Source organism: Thrips palmi, unplaced genomic scaffold, assembly GCF_012932325.1.
Source record: "Thrips palmi isolate BJ-2018 unplaced genomic scaffold, TpBJ-2018v1 HiC_scaffold_3, whole genome shotgun sequence".
Taxonomy (NCBI): domain Eukaryota; kingdom Metazoa; phylum Arthropoda; class Insecta; order Thysanoptera; family Thripidae; genus Thrips; species Thrips palmi.
This window is the reverse complement of record NW_023144630.1, coordinates 12,327,305-12,353,221: the sequence shown is the minus strand read 5'-3', so window position 1 is coordinate 12,353,221 and position 25,917 is coordinate 12,327,305. Positions and strand designations below refer to the sequence as shown.

The 25,917-nt window shown below is 43.5% G+C and overlaps 1 protein-coding gene and 1 long non-coding RNA gene across 2 annotated transcripts; one reads left to right on the top strand and one right to left on the bottom strand.

Moving 5' to 3' along the window:
- The first annotated feature begins 1,133 nt into the window (after positions 1 to 1,133).
- Positions 1,134 to 1,764, top strand: LOC117648119. Its single transcript, XR_004587858.1, has 3 exons — positions 1,134 to 1,253; positions 1,336 to 1,427; positions 1,522 to 1,764. It is a non-coding gene; the product is annotated as an uncharacterized LOC117648119 (long non-coding RNA).
- A 21-nt stretch (positions 1,765 to 1,785) lies between these two features.
- LOC117647890 lies at positions 1,786 to 5,262 on the bottom strand. The gene is made up of 13 exons (XM_034389864.1): positions 4,972 to 5,262; positions 4,574 to 4,703; positions 4,411 to 4,495; positions 3,891 to 3,959; positions 3,648 to 3,814; positions 3,383 to 3,564; positions 3,270 to 3,302; positions 2,949 to 3,191; positions 2,743 to 2,873; positions 2,442 to 2,649; positions 2,155 to 2,361; positions 1,829 to 2,068; positions 1,786 to 1,797 (listed from the first exon to the last, which is right to left on the bottom strand). The coding sequence occupies exons 1-13, from the start codon at positions 5,260 to 5,262 to the stop codon at positions 1,786 to 1,788; spliced, it is 1,998 nt and encodes a 665-aa protein (XP_034245755.1).
- Between the last annotated feature and the right edge of the window lie 20,655 nt (positions 5,263 to 25,917).

Genomic DNA, 25,917 nt, shown 5'->3' with positions numbered 1-25,917 from the left:
ACTCTGAAATTGCATTCTTTGAAACACCTGAGACTTCAAATTACCCTCCATGGGCCTCTCCGACAACAGGGCTGCTTTAGATATGAAGGTATGCATCGAGAATTTACTAGGCTAGTAGATATCATCAACAATATGAAGAACATAGAATTTTCTCTGGCCTGCAGGCATTTGTGTGCAAGGAACGCAGAGATCATGGATGGTAGAGCTGATGGCACTTTTCTCTATGAAGGGGATACGATCAGAAAGAGTCCACTGGTTAAACTTTCATCTTTGCCAGAGAAAGAAGTCATTTGTACAGCATTTCCTGATTTTGACTCAAATGTTGATGTCTCTGATGTTAGCCTTTTCAAGAAGCATGGAAGGACCTGGAAAAAGGATGTTGTAATTTCACTCCCAAGCAATGGAGTTCCTGGGTTTGGAATAATCAACAAGATTTTTCTCATCAGTGAAGAAATGGTCTTTCTACTCAACAAGCTGAGAGTAAACCATCTGACACAGCTGAATGCCTTTCAGATTCAAGGAAGAGATCATGCTACTGAGTGCATTCGGTTGTCAGACCTCAACATGCAGTTTCCTATTGCCAGATTTGATGTGCATTTTGGCATCAACAATACAAAATCTTTTCTTGTGTCTGGCAGTTCAGGGGATATTGTTGCATAGGACATGTTTCAATAAGGTATGCCCTAAAATTGGTCATTTTGTGATGAACATAAATTACTTACAAATAAGATGGTCTTTTGTCTCTTATATTTACAGGTTGCCCTCAATGATAGTTGTGTGCTCCAAGAATAAATGATTTGATCAACTCCCTTTTTTCTTTGTTGGGCTGTTCTAGGGATAATCTCCAAATGGACCTCTCTCCCTAAGGTAATTATTACAATATTAACAAATGTTATACATTTGATGTTGTTAGAAGTGCAAGATTGCTCATAAGTAATTGTGTTTTTTGTTTCAGCTAATTTGGTTCTTCATACATGGAATAGTAGTACTTCTGGAATACCAAGGAATATTTTGATGAGAAGATATCTGGTTTTCTCTATTCTATGAATTGCATGACAGGTTATTTTATATCAAACATAATTTCTTACTTACAAGTGTGTTGTCTGGTCATTTATAAATTCTTACTTACAGGTGTCTTGTCTGGTCATTTGAGCAATGTTCACTTTGCCCGAATTCTTCAAATGTAGCATATTTCAGTGTGGAAAGCTGTGACATGGTTTCTTTTAAATGACTTTTGCCTCTCATCACTTAAGGTAATTAAAATAGACATACAAGAAATATAAATCTAATATTCATTTATTTCAATATTTTTCCTGTTTTGAATTTTTTTTTCAGAAATCATAGAATTTTTACAATGGTTTCCAACAATATACTGTTCCTGAGTTGATTATTTTAACGTGTTGGAAACATGGAGTGTTTGATTACATGTAAGAAGTTTAAATTATAAGTAATATCATTTGATTTGATTGCATTTGGATTGTAATTTAATGTAACAAACCCTTTTTGTTTTCTTTACTTTAGACTGGCATCTCTCCAACTGTCCATCTTACCAAAGCCTTCATGTAAAGATGACAATCAATAAAGTGATAAACTGTAAGTCCAAAATATTTTTGCAGAGGGCTCACTTGTTCTGGAACGGTTTATATGTTCCATTTGAAATATTTGATCACAAATCTTATTATTTTATCAGGTACACAATTTGTCTCTATTAGAGTAGAAAAAATTATTGTAAAGTAATTGCAATTGTTAATTTCCTAAAAAATTCATCCATTTTTGAAAATCTTGCTACTTCTTTTGCTCTATCTTTTACACTGTCATGTAGTAAAGCCTCTATGGATTCCATATGCTGCTTATAAGGGTTCGGGTAATCCAGGTCAAATACCCAATATCCTGCCATCAATAAAGTTATGCAATCAAAGGCTGATGGATTGCTTGCTGTTGTAAGAATGCCACCATCAAATATCAATGTTGCACTCCTCAGCAGTTTGGTGTCATCCTTGAGTATTACCAGGGCTGGAGCTTGGCCTTTTGGTATTGAATTTAATGGTACAGCATTCCGGTTTGATGCCTGTTGATAACAAAATATTTCTTAGAGCTTCAATCCTTTACACTGGATAACACTAAATTTGAGAGCTGCAGCTAATTAAAACTTACTTCACAAAATTGAATTGAAGGTATATGGTTCTCTCCTCCTGAGAAGTAGTCTTCCAGTTTTTTGAAAAGCATAAGTTTGGCTTGCTCGTCATCATGTGAGGGTAAAGCTTCGTTTAAAATATGTGATAGTGAAGGGATGTATTTAGCATAATGTTCCTCTAACATATCCAGAGGCATTGGCACCCTTGTGCTGTATTCATAAATTAGCTGCAACAGGAAAGATTAGATTGTATTTCAGTTTGTGTAGGAGTTTAAATCCTAAGTTTAAAGTTCTGGTTACTTCTTACCAAATCAGCTTCCTTTAGATATGGGTATTTATTCAGCACCACCTGCACTGCATGGGTTTTTATGAAAGGAATCCTTTTGGTTGATTTAGTAATACACATCTTTACACTTTGTTTGTTGACCACAGGTTTTTGAAGAATCATGTCTGCATCATCTTGTGGTTCTACCTCATCTTGTGGTTCTGCATCATCTTCAGCTGTATCGTCAAGCCTGGAGCAAAGAAGTGCACAGATTAAGGTAAAAAAAATTTATAGTTTTAATCAATTTGCAATGTTTGTCAAAATGTAATAGAAAATAGTTTACGTTTCTTCAAGTGACACATTCAGTGCTGCTGCTGCTCTCTTCGCTTTTCTCTTCGCTACCCTCCTCGCCTTTTTCTTCGGATAGTATCTAGCATTTCTGAAGCAGTCACTGAGTTTCTTCTTTACTTTTAGCTGTAGAAAAAGAAAAAATTAGTTTACCATGAAAAGTTATCATTTAATTTTATCCAGATACTAGAAATTGCTCACCGAGTATCCTTCAGCATTTATTAATTTCATAGCTTTAAATCTGTTTGAAACTTGCTCCCCAAGTATTTTGTATTCACCCTTTGTTATTGAAGTTACTCCAGTGACATTTTCCACATGGTCTTTCAAAAATTTGTTAAGTGCTCTGGTATCATAGATGCCACTTTCGAAACTCTGTTTTAACTTCTTTGGAAATGGGGGCAGGGGGGTAGATCTCGTTATCCATTTCCCAATGGGCCTATTATCCTGCAGGCACAATGCAAAAATAGTTATTTGTAATTTTACTTCTACTTATATAGAATGTCCAATGCAACTGCAACTTACCTTTAGTTTATGAAAATTCCCTACAACTCTAAGCTGTAATAAATTAGCAGGCAGTGAATTATTGTTGTTATTATTAGATTATTATTATCAGAAAAGGTAGTTCTGTAACTTACCTGAACTACTCTCTTTGTGTTAGTTGATAGTGGACCTTGCGAAGCTTGTGGGACCTCACCAGTGCTGGAACTTTCTTCCGGACCTGCCTTATCTGTTTCGGGTTCTGTCTCATCTGTCGAGTCTTTGGGCTTATCTTTCGCTGCTCTCTTGGGCATGATCCGCCTTTCAATATTCTCTTTTCCTGGGAACGGAATCAAAGCAGTTACATTGACACTTTCAAGAGTTGTAAAATTATGAAAAGTAACTCATTGCAAAGTGGATAACCTTTCTTTTTCTCTTGCTTCTTTGTTACAGATCGTAGCTTTGGTGCCTCTTTCGGTACGAGTTGATTTGCAAGTTCTTTGAGTGCCTCTCTCCTTTTCAAGACCTTCTCCAAATACTCTCCTACTGGAGATTCTGGTGATTCAGGCTCAGACCTTCTCTTCTTGCCCCTGAAGACAATGATTGAGAAAATTTTGAGATAAGCTCGCATTTTAGAAAAAGCAGGTTATCACTGCTTACACATACCTTCTAGCCGGTGGACTTGAAAGAATAATATCTTTCTGGTGACTCTCATGCCTCTGTTGCTTGCTGCTGCTGAATACAAACATTGAAAGATAGTAAACTTCAGTGCTCATTAAAACATAATTTATACATAGCTAAGGGGAACATTGTCCTGACTTTGGACTTAAGAATGTTGACTAAAATGCATATCAGATCTGTGCAATTAACATTTTTAAGAAAGAATTGATGTCACTTGAAAGTTGTGTAACTTGTGACATAAATATTCATTTTAAGCTAGTTCAATTTTATGTCAGTTTTATAATTGTGAAATGACTTTACTTTTACTTCATAAGACTTGTAATTTAATTTTATTTTGAGGAACTCATGCCACTTTTAAAAATATTTGACAACACAATACTTCTGTTTTTATATCTGATATATTTTTATGATTGCTCAAATTGTCAGGCTATAAAGTTTCTTTGGAGCAAATAAGATCTATTTATGGCTTAGTGTACGTGTTTACCAAAATATTACTTGTTCTCACCATTTTGGTGTTGTTGCTTCAGCTTCAGTCTCAACCAGTGCTTCAACAACAGGTGTCTCAGTAGGTGTTATGTGGACGTTCATACCTGTATTAAAACATAATTAATTGCATATAAAAAACTTAAGTCTTCCTTATTGTGTCACAAACAACAGCTAAATCTTACCTATATTTTCCAAATATTCCGCTACTTTATGTGGAACGGTTGCAACTTGAGCCTTGGTCTGCGCAGGCTGGTTCGACTGGCAACGGTTTGGATGACTCTGGGCTCCGTTGGGAGGCACTGATGGAATTTCCTTCAAGCAGAAAAGAATTGATATAGCATTGCACAAGTAAAAGTAAATAAACTAATAGCTAACTTGTTTTCACATTTCTTGATTTAAAAGTGCTAGGAGATAATAGGAAACACAGAAGCCTGCAGAAAAACCTTTAAAATGCTTCAGTCTGTCTGTCTCTGTCGCACCCATACGCGACGCCCCATGAGTGCGAGAGAGAGAGACAGAGCAAGGAAAGCAGTGCTTGCAATCAGCCTGCAGATATCATTGTACCCTTCGACATACTCACAAAGTTTGATGTGCTGTGCAACATCAGCTCAATAGGACGATCCGTGTCTACCTGCCAAAACTCGGTAGAATCGTCAATTTCGATGTCAAAGTTGGAGGTAACATCAGGTTGAGTCAGGAAGAACCCTTTGAGAGCATGGGTCTTTAGCATGGGGTCTCCCATCATTGCTCGTCGAATGGTACTTTCCAAACTGCTTCTAAATGGAGTGATGTTGCAATTCACTTCAATCTTCTTTATTCTTGGGCCAAATTTCACCAGGAAAGTGCCAGTTAGGTCGGACGTCGAAGCCATTTTGAGCCGTTACTACAGGTTTCGAAAACCCGCGCTGTTCTGCGCTGCGTTAGATGAGAAATTTAGCGCAGTGGCGCAACAATAAATTTCTCATCCTCTGGTCATCAGCAGCAGAAACAAAAAAAAAATTGACTGCCGTGTGCTGTGTTGTTGTGATTTGAAACTTCGTTTTCGTAACTCGCTCGGGTAGAAATGTGGAAATCTTTGTGTCGTGTGAGTGATTTTTGGACACAGCTCGAGTGTGAACTTGGAACAGTGCCGGGTTCGACATGGAACGTCGTGAGAATCAGCCCGAGGATGCAGGAACCGGACTGAGTGCTTACCAACCTGGACCACAGGGTTAGCCGGCCTAGGCTAGGCTCGCGGCTCGCAGTGCTGCAGACGCCAGCTGGGCTTTGGCATCAAGCACCCTATCGTTTTCACTTTGGATTCAGCCGCCAGCATGCTTCCCTAGTACTTGGACTTTACACCTGACATAATGTAAGTGCTCTTTCCCTTTGTTTCTTTTCCTTCTTCATTCTCTGATCATCTGTATTGGTCATATGGATCCAAACCTCCAGACAAGTGCTTTGTTGACGTCTCTGTTACCTTGTTTGTGGAAGGTTTCAAAGCAACAGTCAGAAAAATAATAATGAGTATTAATTTCTAGTAAGCCTGATAAGTTATGTTTGTGGCTTACATGACAGTGAAGGCAAAAACAAACAAAACACCGTTGCTGTATGATAGTATGTGTGTTTGATTGGAGTGCCTTGCACTCAAACGTAGGACAAATTGTGTCCTACACTTCCAAGCGTAGACCACAAGCTGTCCTACGCTTCCAAGCGTAGACCACAAGCTGTCCTACGCTTCCAAGCGTAGGACATGCTGGTCTACGCTTCCAAGCGTAGGACATTTTGGTACGCACTAAATAGTGCGTACTTGTCCTACACTTGGGGTTGCAGTGTGTCTATCGTATCAGCAAGTAACTCAATCAATAGCTCTATTATGTGCCAAATAAAAGTAAAAGTGCTTGCTAGTGCATAAAAAAGATAATTGGCATTAAAAAGTATAATATACTGCTTATCTGTTTCCGCTCAGTATGGCAACGAGTAATTTATGAATTCTGTTTGTATAACGAGTGTCGATGAATGCAATTACTTTGGATTCTGTAAGACTATCCGTAGTTACAAAGCTACATCTGTTACGGACAAAGCCATCCGTATGTTACAAATCAGGCTATCCGTATTACGCTTGCGCAAAAATGTTTGTAAGGTACGGATGAATTTGTTTGTAATACGGATGAAGTAATCCGTAAGAACTCTAGAGTGTACGGCGCCAGGCCGGGGGGCGCGGGGAGGGGAGCAGAGGCCAGTGGCGGAAGGAAATAAAGACGTAGTCAAAACAAGGCGAGAGCTGCTGTGGCAGTATGTGGGTGAATCATATTCGGAGGGAAGGGAAGGGCTTGAGGCGACGGTGCGGGGAGAGGAAGAGTGCGGTAGAGCTGTGAGTAGGGGAAGGCGGAGGGGTGGAGTGCGGCACAGGCCTGGGGAGGGGGCAAGCTCAAGCTCAAGGCCAAAGCTTACTTCTCAACGATAGGGATAATAATGCAGTCTTTACAAAACAGGTCTCCATGTAGACTGGAAACTCTGAATCAATTTGATAAAACACTCAGAAATTTAGCTTTAGTGGGCTGTGATTGAGTTGACTGCAGAGGTGGTGCTTTTACACAACGTATTTACTCCATGTAGACGGGAAACTCTGAATCTTTGGGTACTATCCTACGTATTTACTCCATCCCTACGTTTTTATCCATGTAGACGCTTTTAGCTGCTAGCGAGTTATCTGCGCATGTGGTGCTTCTACGTATCGTATTTAATCCAAGTAGACGAAAAACTCTGAATCTTAAGGATACTTTACTATGGAAACCACTAAAACAATAAGTTACTCAGAAATTTAGCTTTAGTGGGCTTTGATTGAGTTGACTGGATAAAACTCAGGATTTTGTATTTTCTATGTAAATAGAAAACTCTGAATCGTTTGTTTACTATACTATGAAAACCACTGAATCAATTGGTTACACAGAAATTTAGCTCAAGTGGGCTGTGTGCAGGAGGAGTATTGCTGACAGATAGACAGAAAAAGTTTTATAACCCCACTAGAGTTACTGGGAAAATCATGAAAAATTATTATCATTTACATTCCATACACAGAAGACTTCTTTTCATGAAGTTTTTTTACCTTTTGAAAAGGAGGTGGACGTTTCTGTAGGGAAATGTATCAGAGGACCCTCTCATAGCGCTTCACATGTCATAGAAAAATTATTTATTATTTACTAAAACAAAACAATAACTGCACATTGTACGTCCCACAAGTATGTCTGAGCCATGCTAATCTGAGGGCGAAAACTGAAATCCATAGACTGGAAACTTTGCAAAATTGAACAATATGTGCACACTGCTATGATAATCATAACTGCAAATGGCATGACCACCACAGTGTCCCGCATGTTTTAGCCGGACTACTGTGGCAGCCGTGGCGCCTTCTTCTGCCCCTATTTAACACTCATGTGCTTCTTAAACAAATTAAATACTGAAGTACTTTCTCAGGAATATTGTTATTTACAGTGGATTGTTGATTTTCTTCTCCAAGAAGCAGATCGGTCACTATTTCTTCATAGTTCTGAAAGGGAAAAGAAGACTAAGTAAATCCAAGGTGACTGAAGGAGGGTTCTGTTCTGTGATATCTGTTAACAACGCATGTTTAACAAATCAGGCGATGGTCAAGAGCAACATTTAAGGGGGGACCCTGGCGAAAAAAGGGCAAAATTGACTAAGATAGTTTCTTCAATGTTTTAAGCTTAAAATGTGCATGGAAGGTTTCAGATTCAGGGGTTTTAACCTTAAAATTAAGTGGGTAGTTTCTTTATCATTTGGATAGAAATAATACGTTAACGTCAGTTGTGTCTAGGCTAATGCGCTTCACTTCACTGCCATATATGATCGACATAGAAGTTTGTCATAGAAAGACTTCCTGCGTTCCTAGTACACACATACATGAGTCGTCTTGCTTGGAATTTATTCTTTGATGACAAGTCGAGAAATGTTAAAGAGATTTCTCAATATCGAGCCTACTTTTGGGAAAAGGCACATAAATAGTTTGGAAAAGGGCAAAAATTGCGCTTTTTAAAATGATTAACATGCAAACATGTTTAACATGAGGCAAAAGCTGAATTTGAAAATTTCCTCACTAAAATATGTACAGTACATCTTAAGAATTTTCAAAATAATTTTCAAGATTTTCCGTCCCAATGAAAGATGCAGGAAGGTTGTTTTGGTAACGCTCTAAAATACACTAAAATGTGACATTTCTCAAACACAAATAAATATTTTGGGTTGAATTTCATTTTTGGAACTCATCACACTTGGCCTAATAAAAGGCCAAGGTTGTAAATTAGAGGAATTTTTTTAAAGCCCACTTGCAAATATTATGATGAAACGTTGAAGGGGCAAACTTTGATAAAAATGAAGAAGAAACTGAAGACGCCTCACCTGTGTCTGGATGATTCCCTCGTGCGCATTCTGTACCTGAAGAATATGAAGAGACTAAATAAGTACAGGCCAACAGTGACAGGGGCAGGACATTACAATCTCTTCAAGTTTCACCAGCTTACCACGAAATTCCCAATGAATTGGTCTGGAACAACTTTATTATTATTATTATTATTGACCAAGGGCCATTGATTTGCTTCAGTACTAGGCAAGACATCAAAGTGTTCAAAGTCCTGAAAGGAAAACAAGCTAGGGCCCGCCCTTCCGTCGAACCGAATTGCCAGCTCCGCTTCGCTGCGCCGGCAACTCGGTTCGACAGGGGGCCGGCCCAGCTTGGCCTGCCGGCGGCCTTTTCTCGGGCCTTCGGCCCTCGCATCAGACCCAACTTGGCCAGTCGAAGGCCCGGGCCTTCGGCCCGCTCACATCACCCACACCGTGAGCGGGTAAAGCAAAGTTATCGATGTACCATCGTGACTTAGGCCCGCCCTTCTATTCACAATATGCATAGTCCTTACACTTTTTACTCCAACTGTCCTTAGAATATGCCCATTTCGTTTGTCTCTTCGCCCTCATTCCGAAAATACCCATATTTGCCATGCCACTGCAACTCCTTGCAATAGAGGCACAGCAGGAGCGCAAAACGAGTCCGTCGCACTTTTTCCCATAACTCATGAAGGCGGGCTCCTGGACCCCCCTTCCGACCCCTCGTTGAAGAGGTCTTGCCAAGACCTATCCAAAACTTAAGTAAAAATTTTCAGTCGGTCGATCCCCTTTTTTCAAGATCCTGATGTGACTAATAGACGAAGTCGGGCTCCTGGACCCCCTTTCCGACCCCTCGTTGAAAAGGTCTTGCTGAGACCAATCGAAATCTGCAATAAATTTTTTTAGTCGGTCGACCCCCTTTTTTGAAGATCCTGATCTGGGCAACTTGTAAAAGCGGCCGATGGGGTCGGGACCAGGTCCATTCATCTTGTCTCGTCGCCCCGATTCCAAAAATACCCCTATGTGCCCTGCTAGCACCAATAATGGCGGAAATCCCCCTCCCGCTCATGTAAACCATGATGCACCTGCAGCAGCCCTTGTGCGACCCGGACGGGATTTGCACCACTGGATTATTTGTTTGGACGGTACTCCTGAAGTACCCTCCAAATCTGGTTACTCTAGCTCAACTCCTTCCTTGCACACAGACGCCAACAACAACAACAACAACAACAACACACAGACACAAAGGCAAATGCATAGGCCCTCCCCCTATTTTTTGAATAGAAGGGCGGGCCAAAAACAGACCAAGTGAAGTCCAAGGTGACTGAAACAGGGATGTAAAGAATATTAGGTCTCAAGAACAGCCATGCAAATCAGTGACAACAAGACTTTTTGGCCCGCCCTTCTATTCAAAAAATAGGGGGAGGGCCTATGCATTTGCCTTTGTGTCTGTGTGTTGTTGTTGTTGTTGTTGTAGTTGTTGTTGTTGTTGTTGGCGTCTGTGTACAAGGAAGGAGTTGAGCTAGAGTAACCAGATTTGGAGGGTACTTCAGGAGTACCGTCCAAACAAATAATCCGGTGGTGCAAATCCCGTCCGGGTCGCACAAGGGCTGCTGCAGGTGCATCATGGTTTACATGAGCGGGAGGGGGATTTCCGCCATTATTGGTGCTAGCAGGGCACATAGGGGTATTTTTGGAATCAGGGCGACGAGACAAGATGAATGGACCTGGTCCCGACCCCATCGGCCGCTTTTACGAGTTGGCCAGATCAGGATCTTCAAAAAAGGGGGTCGACCGACTAAAAAAAATTATTGCAGATTTCGATTGGTCTCAGCAAGACCTTTTCAACGAGGGGTCGGAAAGGGGGTCCAGGAGCCCGACTTCGTCTATTAGTCACATCAGGATCTTGAAAAAAAGGGGTCGACCGACTGAAAATTTTTACTTAAGTTTTGGATAGGTCTTGGCAAGGCCTCTTCAACGAGGGGTCGGAAGGGGGGTCCAGGAGCCCGCCTTCATGAGTTATGGGGAAAAGTGCGACGGACTCGTTTTGCGCTCCTGCTGTGCCTCTATTGCGAGGAGTTGCAGTAGCATGGCAAATATGGGTATTTTCGGAATGAGGGCGAAGAGACAAATGAAATGGGCATATTCTAAGGACAGTTGGAGTAAAAAGTGTAAGGACTATTGCATATTGTGAATAGAAGGGCGGGCCTAAGTCACGATGGTACATCGATAACTGTGCTTTACCCGCTCACGGGGTGTGTGATGCGAGCGGGCCGAAGGCCCGGGCCTTCGACTGGCCAAGTTGGGTCTGATGCGAGGGCCAAAGGCCCGATGAAAGGCCGCCGGCAGGCCAAGCTGGGCCGGCCCCCTGTCGAACCGAGTTGCCGGCGCAGCGAAGCGGAGCTGGCAACTCGGTTCGACGGAAGGGCGGGCCCTAGCTTGTTTGAAAGCTGTTAAAATGGCTACGTGACAAGGAGTTACATTTGGTTGACGAATTTTTATTAATTTCAAAGAAACACTAGTCTTTTACTGACTGAAGGAGGGTTCCATTCTGTGATATTTGTTTCCCACGCAGGTAAAATAATCAGGTCTCAAAAGCAGCCATGGGTACAACTTTAAATGTACAATAATGAAACATTAAGTGCAAACTTTGATAAAAAATGACGATGAAACGGAACATGCCTCACCTGTATCTGGATGATTCCCTCTTCTACTTCCTGGTTATAGCCATTCAGTGTCTGTAGGATATAAACAAACAAAATAAGTAAAAGCCAAGAGTGCCACAGGCACGAAATTCCACAATCTATGCAAGTTTTGCCAGCTTACCAAGACATTCCCAATGTATTGCTGGTTTGCAATGGCTTCTGGATTATTGATATTAATAATAGGCAGTTGAGGAACTTCTGGAGTAGGAGGCAGCTCTCTTAATCTTTCATTGCTCTGAAAGAGAGTAACAAAATTATTTTAATAAAAATATTACCGCAGAAACAATTATTTGACTTGTTGTTTGACTAGACCTCGACAAAATATAAAGAGACAAAATAAGTGAAAGCCAAGAGTGCCACAGGCACGAAATTCTACAATCTCTGCAAGTTTTGCCAGCTTACCAAGACATTCCCAATGTATTGCTGGTTTGCAATGGCTTCTGGATAATTGATATTAATAATAGGCAGTTGAGGAACTTCTGGAGTAGGAGGCAGCTCTCCTAATCTTTCATTGCTCTGAAAGAGAGTAACAAAATTATTTTTATAAAAATATTACCGTAGAAACAACTATTTGACTTGTTGTTTGACTAGACCTCGACAAAATATAAAGAGACAAAATAAGTAAAAGCCAAGAGTGCCACAGGCACGAAATTCCACAATCTCTGCAAGTTTTACCAGCTTACCAAGACATTCCCAATGTATTGCTGGTTTGCAATGGCTTCTGGATAATTGATATTAATAATAGGCAGTTGAGGAACTTCTGGAGTAGGAGGCAGCTCTCCTAATCTTTCATTGCTCTGAAAAAGAGTAACAAAATTATTATTTTTTAGATATTTCCTGGGAAACAATTATCTGACTTGTTGTTCAACTAGACCTGGAGGAAATCATTAACTTCTTTTGTCTTTTTCTTGTACTTCGTGTACAGGGTGTCCCCTTTCGCCGGAAGAGCTGTTGAGTTCAGATTTGGAAAGAGCAGTTTTGCGGCTTTCACAAATATGCTGTCAGGTTTCCGTTTTTGCTTTAATTCGTTCCAAATGGTGTCGGGCAGGTGTAGGCGAGCCTCCCACAGAGCGGCTGCAAAGGCCTCGAGGCCAATGGGATTTGCAGGAGCCTGCAAGGAAATGTTGTAGAATAGGACAGTTAAAAACTCATGGAAAACAGGATAAATTTCACGCCAATTAACATCTAAAATTGTGAGTTTATTTTCAAACAAAGAGGTAATATAAAGAATCACAGCTCCATCATTTCATATTTTTTTAAATGGTTAGTCCAGCAGAATATGACAGACCAATGAGATTTGTTACGAGACATTCCACGTGATACTTAAAATGTTGTTGATTCACGAAGACCACACGAGGAAGACAATTGATTCTTTCCCAATTATGTGTCAAAAAGGTAACACAAGGTCAAAATGACATTTTGTGGATATTGTTTGATATGGAGAGGGTTTCCAACAGGCACAGACAGGTTACGTTGCGTTACTGCAAATACATTGCGTGTGCAGTTTTATAAATATTACCACTCGCACACAGAAAGCCTCATTCTTGAGAGAGGATTTTTTATTAAAGACTGCCGAGTGAACTATGTTCCTCCGGCCACCCACCCCGCACAAACCAAACCTAACCGGCCCGTTGAACCAGCGGAACCTACCCGGAACCTTTCTTTAAGTTTGGTGGCAAGCCTCACAGTGCGACTGTCCATTCGTCGGAACCTGTCTAAACTCTTTCTCCGGTCCCACATGATCGTCATGTCTTATGTCAATGCCCACACACCATTTTCTCGTTTCTCAGTTTTGCTATCCAGCCAGAGCTAACCCGCTGCGTTCCGGCTGCGTTCTTGCGTTCTGCTGACTCTGACTCCGATGCGTCCCCCGTTTGCCAACTCCACCTCCGTCCTCACCGCCGCCCCCGTTCCCTCGCTTCCGCCGTGTGAATTTGCCATCTCTGGTACCACGTAGCCTCTCTCATGGTAGTGGTACCGAAAGGCGTCTGGTACCCGCTGCCAGCTTCAGCCCCGTCTTTGCTACCAGGGACGTCGTGCCGAGAACACGTTCATCATGAGTCGCGTCAAGCCAGCTCCTGCGCGGCGCGCCAAGACATCTACCTGGAACCAAATAATCTCTCAAGCCCTGGGGAAAGTGAGTCAAAATTTTATTTTATCGTGTAAGCTTAAGGGTGTTTGGGCCACGGCTGTGGAGGTTAGATGGGCGAACGGACGGGAGAGGCGGCGGGGCAGGCAGGCCGCGCTTCGCCGCTTCCAGCGCGCTCTGTAGTTCGATTACGGAGGTTAGGGTGTTTCGTCATATCGAATTTCGGGTCCGTCAGTAGTTTTTCCAAATGCCTCTGCCTCTGCCCAAAAAATGTATATTGTGTATCATATGTAACAAATAATAATTTATGTTGATGTCTACTCGTTCAAGTGATTTCCACAGTATGGAAACCAATTAAATCAGACTTTTCCCGGTGACTTATTGATTTAGAGCCATCCATCTTCAAAAGGATAATACATATTGTAAAATCTGTTGTAAAATATATCTGTTATAAAATCCAGCTGCGTAGAGTAAATACGTTGTGTTAAAGCACCACATCTGCAGTACACTGAAACAACACCCACTCAAGCTAAATTTCTGAGTAACTTATAGATATAGTTGTTTCCAAAGAAGAGAACCCAAAAGAGTCAGAGTTTTTATTTATTTACATAAAGTTAATACGTTAGGTGAAAGCACGACACCTCCAATCCACCCAAACACAGCCCACTAAAGCTAAATTTCTGAGAAACTAATTGATTAAGTCGTTTGCATAGTAAAGTATCCCATAGATTCAGAGTTTTCTGTCTACCTGAAGTAAATACGTTGTGTAAAAGCACCACATCTGCAGATAACTCGAACACACGAACCCACTTAGGCCACGTTTCTGAATAACTAATTGATTAAGTGGTTTCCGTAGTATAGTATCCAATAGATTCAGAGAATTGAAGACAACATGACTTGAGAACCGTAGTCTTTTGAAACAAGCCAAACAATTCAACGTCAGCAACAATGGAGGGGCAGTTTTAATGCGCGACTCCTCGTGTTGGCAGCTTCGCGATTTTCGCAAGGGCGCAGACGCCGACAAAATTGTTGCAAATCCGCTAAAATTAATTTACTGCCTTCTTTCTGCTACTGACATTTTAATAATGAAGGACTTCAAAGATGTTTCATTGTCAAAACACTGTGGAATACATTCACTGAGAATGAATTGGTCACCAGCATCACCCTTTAAATGGGTGATGCAACTTCGTTGCCCAAATTTTGGTGACGAAAAATTCATCACCCGAATTTTGGTAACAGGCGTTTGGTCGCCCAAATTTGGGTAACGCCGTCGGCGACGCCGTGAGGTTCCCGATGACGTCCTTCCGGGGCCACCACGATGACCGGAGGCCTCAACGCCCCATTGGGTCATCGTGGTGGCCCCGGAAGAGCGTCATCGGGGACCTCACGGCGTCGTCGACGGCGTTACCCAAATTTGGGCGACGGTTTTATGACTGCCCAAAATTTGGTCACCGCGGGCTCGTCACCCAAACTTGGGCAACGGTGCGTGCGTTACCCAATGAAAGGGCGATGGTGGTGACTCTTCCATTCTCAGTGTTAGCATTGGAATTTTTCAAATCTCCCGGCCAAGTTTTAATTTTGACGGGTGGCACATCGACCACATTGGTACACTATCCCTTTTACACAACTGTTTTGTTTTCCACACACTCCTACCCAAATTGACTTCGTGACTCCTAGGATTTCTTGAAACCGTATTTTTGGCTGAGCGATAGCGAAGCCTGTTACTCCAGTGGGGTTGAAAAGTTTTTCATGTCGGTCTGTCTGTCTATGTGTGTGTGTTTGTGTCTGTGTGTTCGCACTACTCCTCCTTAACGGCTCGGCCGATTCTGCTGAGATTATGCAGGGTCATTGGGCATATCCTTGGCTCGCCACACCAAAATTCAGCTTTCGATCTCAATACATGTGGTCATTACAGCCAAAAAACACCTCAAAAATGGCGAAAATAATAACTTTTTACCGATACCGTAAACCGGGGTAACTTGAGACAATATTTCACATTTTTTGGACCGTGTGTCCACGAAACTTCTCTCACCAGCCCGAATCCCAACTATGTTTTATTTCACATGATTACATTCGGTTTGGACCCCACGAATTTTTTGGGGGTCTCCTAAAATGAGAATAATGGGCCTCTAAAGTTGTCTCAAGTTACCCCGTCATTTGGGGTAACTTGAGACACACCTAGTTTTTACTTTGCTTTTTCACGGAAGTGGGTTTTTTGCCAGTCCATACTGACTTTCTGAGACATTTAACTCATTTTCAATGAAAAGTACTACTTGTGGAATATATTAGAAGATTTTTGATCCTTATATTAAGATTTTTTCATCAAGGTTACATTTGGTAATTTGAGGGATAACGGCACTTCAGAAGCGCAACGATTCTCCCATTTCACATCCATCTCTGTCAACTAGGTACAGCGATTCTCTCATTTCATATCCAACCCTGACACCTGTTAAGACATTTTTCTTTATTTCTACGTACACAAGTCCATTCCTGCAAAGGTATATAGTCTTAGTCAATTTTTAAAATTTACTCAAAATCCTTAAACTATTTTTACAGTTGTTTTTCTTCAAAAAATCGACGGTTCTTGGGCTATAAGTTGTCCGATTTCAATGACATTTAGCTCCTTGGAAAGGTAATTCAATTCCCCATCTTTTGAGACCTCAAGATTTATTATATCTCATCTGGTCCGTGTGTAGTTGAGAAAACACTCCAACTTTAAGCTGCATATCCACTCGGGACCCTTAACACTGTCTAAAAATGTGATTCCCGATCAAATGCGGCTTAGTTTTGATCGTAGAACGGAGAGGTCCGTTACTTTAAACAACCCTGTAGTACAAGGAGGTGCCAGTGTCAAGTTACGCTACTCAACTTCCGTCAAATTCAATGAAATTTGGTGTCTCAAGTTACCCCGCACAGTTACCATTTTCTATAAAAGTCAGTATTACCCGATGAATGATGGGTTTTCCTCAAAACCAATGCTGCATTTAGAATGTTGAAATAATAGGGTTGAAAGGTACTACAGTCATTTGGGTCTCAGCAAGACGTGTTTCGAGTACCAAGGGAGACTTGTAACACTTCTCTAAAATTGTTAAATTTACTGAAATTGAAAAATCGTTATAGATCTGACCAGCTTGGTCCTAACCCGCCGTTCACACGCTTAATCGTCTTTACAAACAAGTATAAAAGAAAGTTCTAGGGCAGTTTTGACCTCCGAATGTGCCGAGCCAGGTAACAGCTCCAAAAAGGTGAAAAAGCAGAAGTGTCTCAAGTTACCCTTGCTGTCTCAAGTTACCCCGGTTTCGGTACATGTTGTCATAATACGTTTTACATCATTTCATATGTTTTGGACGGTGCTGAAAATGAAATAACAGGAAAAGTAGCGATATACATCGGCAACTTTGGCCCGTCCCGTACATTAAGAAACGTGCGAATTTCGCCTATGTTTGACCCTGACGGGAATTAAATCTGAGTCTGGGGTTATAATAAATGTCGTTTTCGTCATCAGCACCCTCGAAAACATCAAAAACAATGCAAAAACTCGAATAAAAAGAATGTTCAAGAAATACTCCGCTGGGATTTGAACCCGGGTCCGGAGTTCTCCGATTCGCTCGAAACTGGCACCATTGGTTTTCTCTCGTCGCCCCGACTCCAAAAATACCCCTACATACCCTCCTAGCTGCATCCGTTGCCGAGACCCTCCTCGACCCCATGTAGACCATGATGCACCTGCAGCAGCGCCCCCGGGGCTCGGATCGGATTTGCTGCCACCGGGCGGTTCTTAGGGTCACCCAAGGAGGCTGCATACCAAATATGGTCAGTGGCGCCAACAGGTGGGTGCAGGGTCTGCGGCCGCAGACCCTGTTTTGGGGTGGGTGGGTGGTCGCGATGGTGGGTGAGGGAGGGGGAAAGGCAAAGGGGAAAAGAGGAGGAAAGGAAAAAAAGAAGAAAAGGAGAAAGGGGAAGAGGAGTATTTCATGTGCGTCGTCCTAAGCGGCAATGGGTTAAGGGGTGAATGAGGGTGCCTGCTGGGTACGGTCCTTCAGATTCTCGTCCCATTCAAGTTTTGAAATAATATGGATTCGTTCGTTAGAATCTGGAGTTGGCCACCCTCAGCCGTGAACCTTGACACCAAAGTTCCCTTCAACTCTACTTGTGCACTGAAATCGAACGTGAGGTGAATTCACTAAATTGAGACCTAAAATGTGGTCACCTTATTCTCCACTGCCAATCCAAGTGCAGGACAAGTAGACACTTGTAGACGTAGACCAATCTGGCCTACGCTTGCAAGTGTCGACCAGTTGTGTTCGAAACTGAAGTGTCGACTGCTCTTCGGCAAATCACAAATTGTTTCCTGTGGAAGCACCTTCCACCTTCCAGCCGTCTGACACTGTGTGATCTACACTTACAATGCGTCGGACACAACTCGGTCGACGCTTGCGATTGGGATCCATAACTTATTTCTGAAGGGCATAAAAACGTTATCGTAAGCATTCAATGTGCAAAAACGCTCCGGAAAATTCTGTTTGCGTGTGGCCATTCTTCGTTGCCCTCTTGTCAATATTCTGTGCACGGTTAACAGATGTTGTGCAATGATGACTGTAATCCTCACGAATAACTTAGTAAAATGACAGAAGTTCATTGTAAATTTACAGATAAAATCGTAATTTCATAATTTTTTTCCATTATAATCATGTCTTCATTTCTTTTTTGTAAAATTACCAGGGACCCCTAACTCACCTCAAAAGTCCATCATAACGTTACCGTACGAGTTAAAGTTATTAGCCTTCACTTCTGAATTCTTTTCAAAAGGATAAGTTATATTTCTTGTGTCTCGAATTTCTGCGGAGATACTTTTGGAAGTACATGCAAAAGTCCGTACCCTTAACCTTTAACGAGCATACGTAGCAGTGTTAGTTAAATGTTAAGTTAAGGATCGCCGAAAATTACAAAGATACTTGTGAACTTGATTTTGATGTAACTAGTGAACAAAATAACCTCTCACATCGTGGAGTGAAACCATAAGAGATCTTGGTCGACCCACAATAAGTGTTGATCCTGGATAAGAAAAGATATATCATTTGAGCCCTTTTTCTTGAAATTTAAAACAAAATCTCAGTTTGTATTCAATTTTTTGAAATTTGAGAACATTGATTTTGCCGTGAGGGGATGGATCTGATGATTTTAAAAGGTAATTTTGGTTGGATAGTTTAAAAATTTTACACCAATTTCCCTCATAGCTGCTTGTGGTCGTGGTCCCGTGTCCTGGCAACACGCGGCGTTGGCCTGGACAGCGCGTCAAGCAGGGCGCTTCTTCGGATAATAAGACGCTTATTGCGTGGTCAAGACCATCTTTTTTTCTTGAGGTGGGAGGGTCTGACCACTTGCTGTGGTATTTACCAAGATTTTAATGTGGTATTGGCCGCATTTCCACGTGTGGTCAATTCGGGTAACCGCATCTTAGGGCCTCCCGCACAATTTCTAAAGTCTGTTCCACACTTCGAAGAACATGCAGGACTTTGAAGTGTATAGAAGCTACAGCTTCCCTAGCACAGGGAGGCTCCTAACTGCGGCTTCGATAAAAACGACCCAATGACGGACATGAAAAGGAGCTTTTGAATACGTTGGCATCATGCTCACTTAGCTCTTAACTTTTAGTAGAAGGTGTTGCGTTAGTTGAAGTAATTTCAAAAAGATTTGCACGGAGCATTGTGAAAGCGTTGGCTCTTAGCTCGCTTCGCTCGCAAAAGTAGTCTTAGCTGTAAAAGGCCGTCTAAAGTATCTCTTACGGAAAAAACGCTTGCGAAAAAAAGAAAAGGGGGGGAGGTCTCGAGGGGTGGGTGGGTCCCTGTGAACACTCGCGCCCCCTGTTAAAATTTCTGTTGGCGCCACTGAATATGGTCAAGATCGGACCACGGGAAGTCCTCGGACGGACGGACGGACGAACGAACGCACGCACAGCAGGGATCATACTATATGCCCGTCCCTCCGTCATTTTTTTACAAAAAATTAACGGGACGGGCCAAAAAGAATCTATTTCAACATCCAACCCTGGTTCGAGACCTTATGGGATAAAAGTAAGCCAGAACGTAAGGGGAGTCAAACCACAAATGTCATGCAGTTTGACCAGCGAACCAATCACCCACGTACATGAGCCCCCCAGCATAATAGTTTGAACCGAATGCTGCTTTCACGTGGGGTCAGGTCTCTTTGTGGGGCAATGTGTGGCGAAAGAATGTGCCGAAGGCAGACCAGCGCCGCAGGCCAAGGTAAGTGTAACGCCAAGCGTGGATTGTCGGAACTGTCGCAGCATCGCGAAGCCTGTTACGACAAGACACGGTCTGGCGTACACCTACACTGTTAACCTGAGTGTTGCGTTTCTGCAAGTGACAAGCTGCTACATTTATGAATTGAGTCGCTTGCGAGCCATCGGCAATTCTGTCCATGCACCTCGATCAAATGCAATTTTGGTGATGCGTGCCGCTTTGCGGAGAAGCACGTGGTGCCTTGCGTTGTTTGAATTTGAGGAAGGTGTTTGTTTCTCTTTCGTGCATGGACGTGTTTGCCCCGGTGCAAGCCTGCTTTGCGGTCTGCTTTGCAAAATTGCAAGGCAGCCCTCGCACTCACACAAGAAAAATGCAAGGGACATCTTGCGATCCAGCTTGCGCTACTGCAAGGCAGCCCTTGCACTTCCATTGCAAGGCACGCATCCAGATGCGCCTCTTCCTCCTCATCTTCCTCTTCTCATTGATCATGCCCGAAAGGGCTGATGCGCAACTGGGTGGGTGGAATCGAACCCCGGTCCTGTAGCTTCGTAGCGCGGACGCTTACCCCGAGACTACAGGACTTGTCGATGTTCCGATGGCGCCGTACTGCATATGGCCCAAGCGCGCAGGAGGGGACAGTTGCTGCTTGCGATGGTGGGGGTAGGCTTGCAGTCAAGACGCAATGGTCTGCTTGCATTGATGCAAGGCTAGCCGCAGGCCGAGGCATGCGGAATCGCAAAGCAGCCTTGCATTGCCGCGAGGGACAGCCTGCATCGTCGGAGCGCGGCTGGACTTGCGATTCTGCAAAGCGAGGCGCATGGCCTTCCATGCGACTGCGCGGGGCAAACCTTGCGTCGCTTTGCTTTGCAATATCGCAAGGGTCCTTGTGCGTCTGGCACCCAAAAAAGCCGTGTTGCCTTGCGTTTGGCACAGGTTTGCCTTGCAGAATCGCAAGGTGGAGAGGCAGTGCAATTAAAGCCTTGCGTTTCTGCAAGTTTAACTTGCAATCATCGGAAACGCAATACACCCCGCTAGGTGTTCCTTGCGAAAGGGACACTTGCAGGTCTAGGCTTGCATTTTGCCTTGCGTTTTGCCTTGCACTTGGCAGAATCGCAACAGGCGGAACTACAGTGTACCTTGTTATTTTTTTAATTCTAAAGAAATTTAGAAGCAGTCCTGCACATTGCATACAAATTGGACAACAAAGCGTGGGCGGCAAAAAGCGCCTCTGAGAAGGCCAGTGTTGAAGAAAGAAAACAAATAACCCGGGTGGAAAGAAGTTTAGTTTTGACTTAGTCTGGACTGTAGTAGTAGACTGTAGTACCCAAACTGCAATTCTTATAGCAGTCAAAATAGAGAAAAACCAAAGATTTTATTTATATTTTGGACCGCAGTCCGGAAAGTAGTTAGGAATGCAGTTTGGATGCACTCTCCAAGAAGTTTCGTTTAGACTCCTCACTGGACTTCAAACGATGACTTAATTTTAAGTTTAACTTTCTTCTGTCTGCATTTCCGAAACGTAGTTTGGACGAGAAACTATACAGTAGTTCTCATTTTAGAATTTTATCGGTTTGGCTGCAGTTTTATCTCTACGTTCCAAGCTCAGTCGCAACTGTGCTCTTCTCTGCATTAGTTTTTGCACATACCCAGTATACTTGTAAGGTGCTTTTTCGATTGTTGATTGAATTGCAAAAATATCATTCTTAGGTTACAGTTTCGTATTGCGTTCAAGATTTGCAGACTCAACGTTAGATGGGAACGTCAATTGACTGCAATAGATTGGGGGTTCTTACGGGGTTTCCAATTTTGTCTTGTTTACCCGTGGAAACGAAAACAACCCCGCAGTGAGACAGAAATTAGCTACGTTGTCATTTTTCACCAACCCCTTTTTCGAAAAATTTCTGCCGGTAAAGTACACGGTGGACGTCGTCACTTAAAGGATGACAATGGCGAAGAAAAACGATGTGGATAAGGACCGAGTGCAAATAATCTATTGTAAAACTGCAATGAAACTACAGTTAAACTGCACCATCCGATCGGTGTGCCCCGAGAACAGGCCTTATCATGTGGTCCAGGTCAGATGCAGCAGCTCGCATGCCCGCTTGCCAGCGTAGTGGATAACACACCTGACTCGCAACCCAGAGGACCGACGATCGAGTACCGCCCAAGTCCGAGAACTTCAACAACGAAAATCAACTTCTCTACAGAATGAGAGGCGACGGGGTTCAAAAAGGCTTCCCAAAATGGGAAAAAAATAATTTTTGGATTTTGCGATTGAAATTTGAACACTATACTCGCAACTACAGCTACCATTATAATTGTCGCATACAATTGCGACCCTACTTTTAATTAGGGTCGAAACTGCAACCGAAACTGCAGTGTTCGAAAATACTACCAGAATATCTGTATTCAAACTGCAGTCAAACTGTAGTTTCACTATAAAAACTACACTTTAAGTGTACTTTACTGTAGTTTAACTGCACTGAAACTGCATTGATCCATCTGCAGTCTGACTACCATTGTTTTGCAAACAGTTTAAACTTACAAAGAATAGATTTACTTTACTTTATCTCGAGACGTTCAATTGTTGTCCTGCAGTCTTAAACTGAGTTAAGTTGCACTTTACAAGTACAGAAAAAATTACAGATCTTTCCACCCGGGAATTAAGGAGATGTTTCTCAATTCTACAGGACTACATGTCGATTTTGTCAAGCAAGGTCATGGTACCACCAATGATGGAAACACTGCTCGGCGGTTCTTCGAGAAGCCCGAAATTTCTGCTGAAATAACTGGTGTTAGCCTTGATCTTACATCCAGGCTTGGCCTTATATCTAGGGTGCTCAATGCTTTGTTTTGAAAACGATGTATTTTCCAATTCTTGATGTCACGTTTTTTAACTTGATTTTTTTTTTGACAGGTGCTCTGTTGGGGCCGTAAGCTTAATTTGTGTGAATTCAAACGCTACTGCTATGAGACGGCCGAAGTGTTCGTGAGGGAGTACCCATGCTATTACATGCCCCAATCACTGCTCAACGTGCTGATCCATGGAGCAGATATCTTGGCAGAGTTCCCGCTCCCTGTAGGGGTGTTCACTGAAGAGGCGCAGGAAGCGAGGAACAATGACCGCGGCAAGGCACGAGAAGAGCACGCTCGTAAAACGTCCAGGTACGTTGAGCACTGAGAACCCAAATGCTATGAGTGTAGCGTCAGTTGGTGCAATGCAAAAGCATTGCACATGAAGTGCAATGCCTCCCGATTCCCATGCATCAGCATAGGGCCTTTTCGAGACGCACAGCACGTAAGGTGCAGTATGGCTGTCGCATTGCACTTTTGGTGCGATATCTCAGCCTCCCGCGTCGGTGTGCTCCGCGCCCTGCTCGTGGACGCCAGGCTCCGCGCGCTCAACCGGGTGCAGCGGGTGCAGTACTGCAACACCTACGTGCTGCCCCTGCTCTGGCACCTCGCCGCCGTCGCGCCGCTGCCCGCCAAGTACTGCGGCATGGTCCGGAAGGCTCTGGGGAAGTTCCCCTGGGCCACCAAGCCCGTCCGCGTCACGTTCGACGTCATGGTGCAGCCCAGGGAGCGCGGCGGCCTCGGACTCCAGGACCCTGCGGAAGACGTCCGGGGCCAGGGAACCTACCCTGTGCTGGTATTGTCGCTCGGAGGGACACCGGTTTTCGAAGTGTGAAGGAAGTAACAACTAAGTTTTGTTACCGTCGCGGTGACAACCCTGGCGAGACCACCGTTTCCTGTTAGCGGTGTGCCAGCAAGCCTACGGGCGGTACGGAAGTCCCCTCGGCGGCAAAGGCCCCCACTCCAAAAAACGATTAAGGGAGCCCTGCCATCGCAGGGAGGGCCTTCCTCGGAGAGTCCACCGTAGGAGAGTATAGAGATAACCCGATAAAGTCGTGTACACTGAGATTCCAAACGCTATGAGTATAGCACGTATGGTGCAATGCAGCTGAGATATCGCACCATACGTGCAATGCCTCAGCCATATTGCACCTTACGTGCAATGCATCCCGAAAAAGCCCTATGCTAATGCATGGGAATAGGGAGGCATTGCACTTCATGTGCAATGCTTTTGCATTGCACCAATTGACGCTATACTCATAGCGTTTGGATTCTCAGTGTATGAGTCAACGGGCGCGGCGCGCGGCCGTAAAGCTGAAAAGGGTTTTGCAAGAAGTAGGAGTGATCGACCTGCAACGGAGTGGCTTCAAAGGCGGCTGAGGAACTGCCAGCACTGAAAATTGAACGCCGAGACGGTCAAAATCTGGCAAAACAAAAGAGTCTCACCATTCTGCGGCGAGAAAAAAAGTCGAGCCCCTACGTAAAGAACTAAATTTTCTAGAACAAGATGCATCTGCAATCAAAAATGAGCATGAGGGTGTTAAAAAGTTCCGCCAAGGCAAGCTTAGCAAAGCGGTCTTGCCGTGGACCGGCCGGGGAAGCCGGGCAGAGAGGGGGCAAGGAGGGAGGGGGTGGCTGTGAGGAGTGGGGACTGGCGCGGCGAGGCGGCGTGGCGGCGCAGGCGACGACGACAGACGAACCACGACCATGCAGTCCCCTCCGAGCGCGCTGAATGGATGGATGGGTGGATGGATGGGATGAGTGGGATCGTATGCAGAGCTAGAAGCGGTAGCAAGACCGCTTAAAAAGTCTCACCAATTTTTGGCGAGAAACAAATGTCTCGCCGAAATATGGCAATATTTGACTGGGATATATTTCCCAGTATCCATCCAATATAGTGGGCCAATATATTGCCATATTTTGGCGAGACATTCGTTTCTCGTCAAAAATTGGTGAGACTTTTGTTTCTCGCCACAGAATGGCGAGATTTTGTTTCTTTCCCCAAGGATGGAATGAATTCCGTCCTTTGACTTTTCAGTGACGGAACTGGTTCGCGTCCAGCCCTCTGCGGAAACTACAGTACAGAGACCTGTATGGCGCGATCAACAAAGGCGAAATGCCCAAGAATCTCATCCGACTAGCGGCTGCCAGGTGGCTAGCGTGGGGGAAAGCCGTTGAGGTCATGGTTGATCAACATCTGGAGTTAGCATTTGTACTACCTTCTCGTTTGATTCTGCAAAAACTAAAAATAATTAACAAACTTTTCTTTGATCTCTCTTGACAGTTAAAAAGGGCCCTGGACATACAAGTAAACCACCGCCTCCCCCCATCGCTCAATTAGCTTCGAAGAGGAGGTGTACATATGCCGGTCAAGGAGCTCAGAAGGAAGCAGTCGTATGCTCACTGTGGGGGTCCCTAGATGGGAACAATTTCTGCCCCTCTTTGTGATTATGATTGCCCGTATTTATTCCGTGAATTCTGGGCAGGTTAGGTGAAACCAGAGTGATAATTCGAACACCACTTAATTAGCTTCTCTGAAGCACAACAATTTATTATCGGCCTCCCTCTTCGAGTGACGGTGGTGCCCCCGGCTCCCCCATTTCTTAACCCGATCCTCTCCGTCAAACCAGAACATGGCGTGAGAACATGAGTCTTTTTACCAATTTTGTAGGAATTGTGTCATGCAAGTTTGTATCCATGTTTGTGTATCAATCAATGTCAACGGGCTGTCAATCGAGTGCCAAGGGCTGAATTGGACTCTTGTGTGCATTGTTTTAACGAGCCTTGTGTTTTAAAGATAATTCAGACCGAGGGTCCTCTGCAGAAATGTCCAACCTGCAGGAAATATTTTGACAATTATGAAAACCTCAATTTCTAGTTGATCAGAAATTGCACCTTTGTTTTAAACTTTGTTCCTAACTTTCAATCGTTACTGTTCGTAAAGGGAAGGTGGGGTACCATGTGACACGGTCACCATGTGACATTGGCTTTTTCTTCCAAACGGCTCGCTATCCAACAGCGGTAAGAAGACTCAAAGGAAGGTATCAAAAAGGGGCATCGACGTCCAACAGGCCGTAACTGTGCGTCAAACAGGGCGGAAAGTAGAGTCACGAGAAATTTTTACCCCCCAAAAACAGGTAATTGGAATTTTTTTCTATTTCACGCCACGTCCGCTTTTCGCCTTTTAAACAGACTTAAACGGCCTATGCCTTGCAGGATGTTCTCCTTTGATGTTT

Coding starts and splice junctions, on each gene's coding strand:
- LOC117647890 (XM_034389864.1), bottom strand. CDS start 5,262: ATGGCTTCGACGTCCGACCTAACTGGCACTTTCCTGGTGAAATTTGGC. Junction 3,815..3,890: donor TCAAGTCCACCGGCTAGAAG/GTATGTGTAAGC, acceptor CATTGTCTTCAG/GGGCAAGAAGAGAAGGTCTG. Junction 2,874..2,948: donor TAAATGCTGAAGGATACTCG/GTGAGCAATTTC, acceptor CTTTTTCTACAG/CTAAAAGTAAAGAAGAAACT.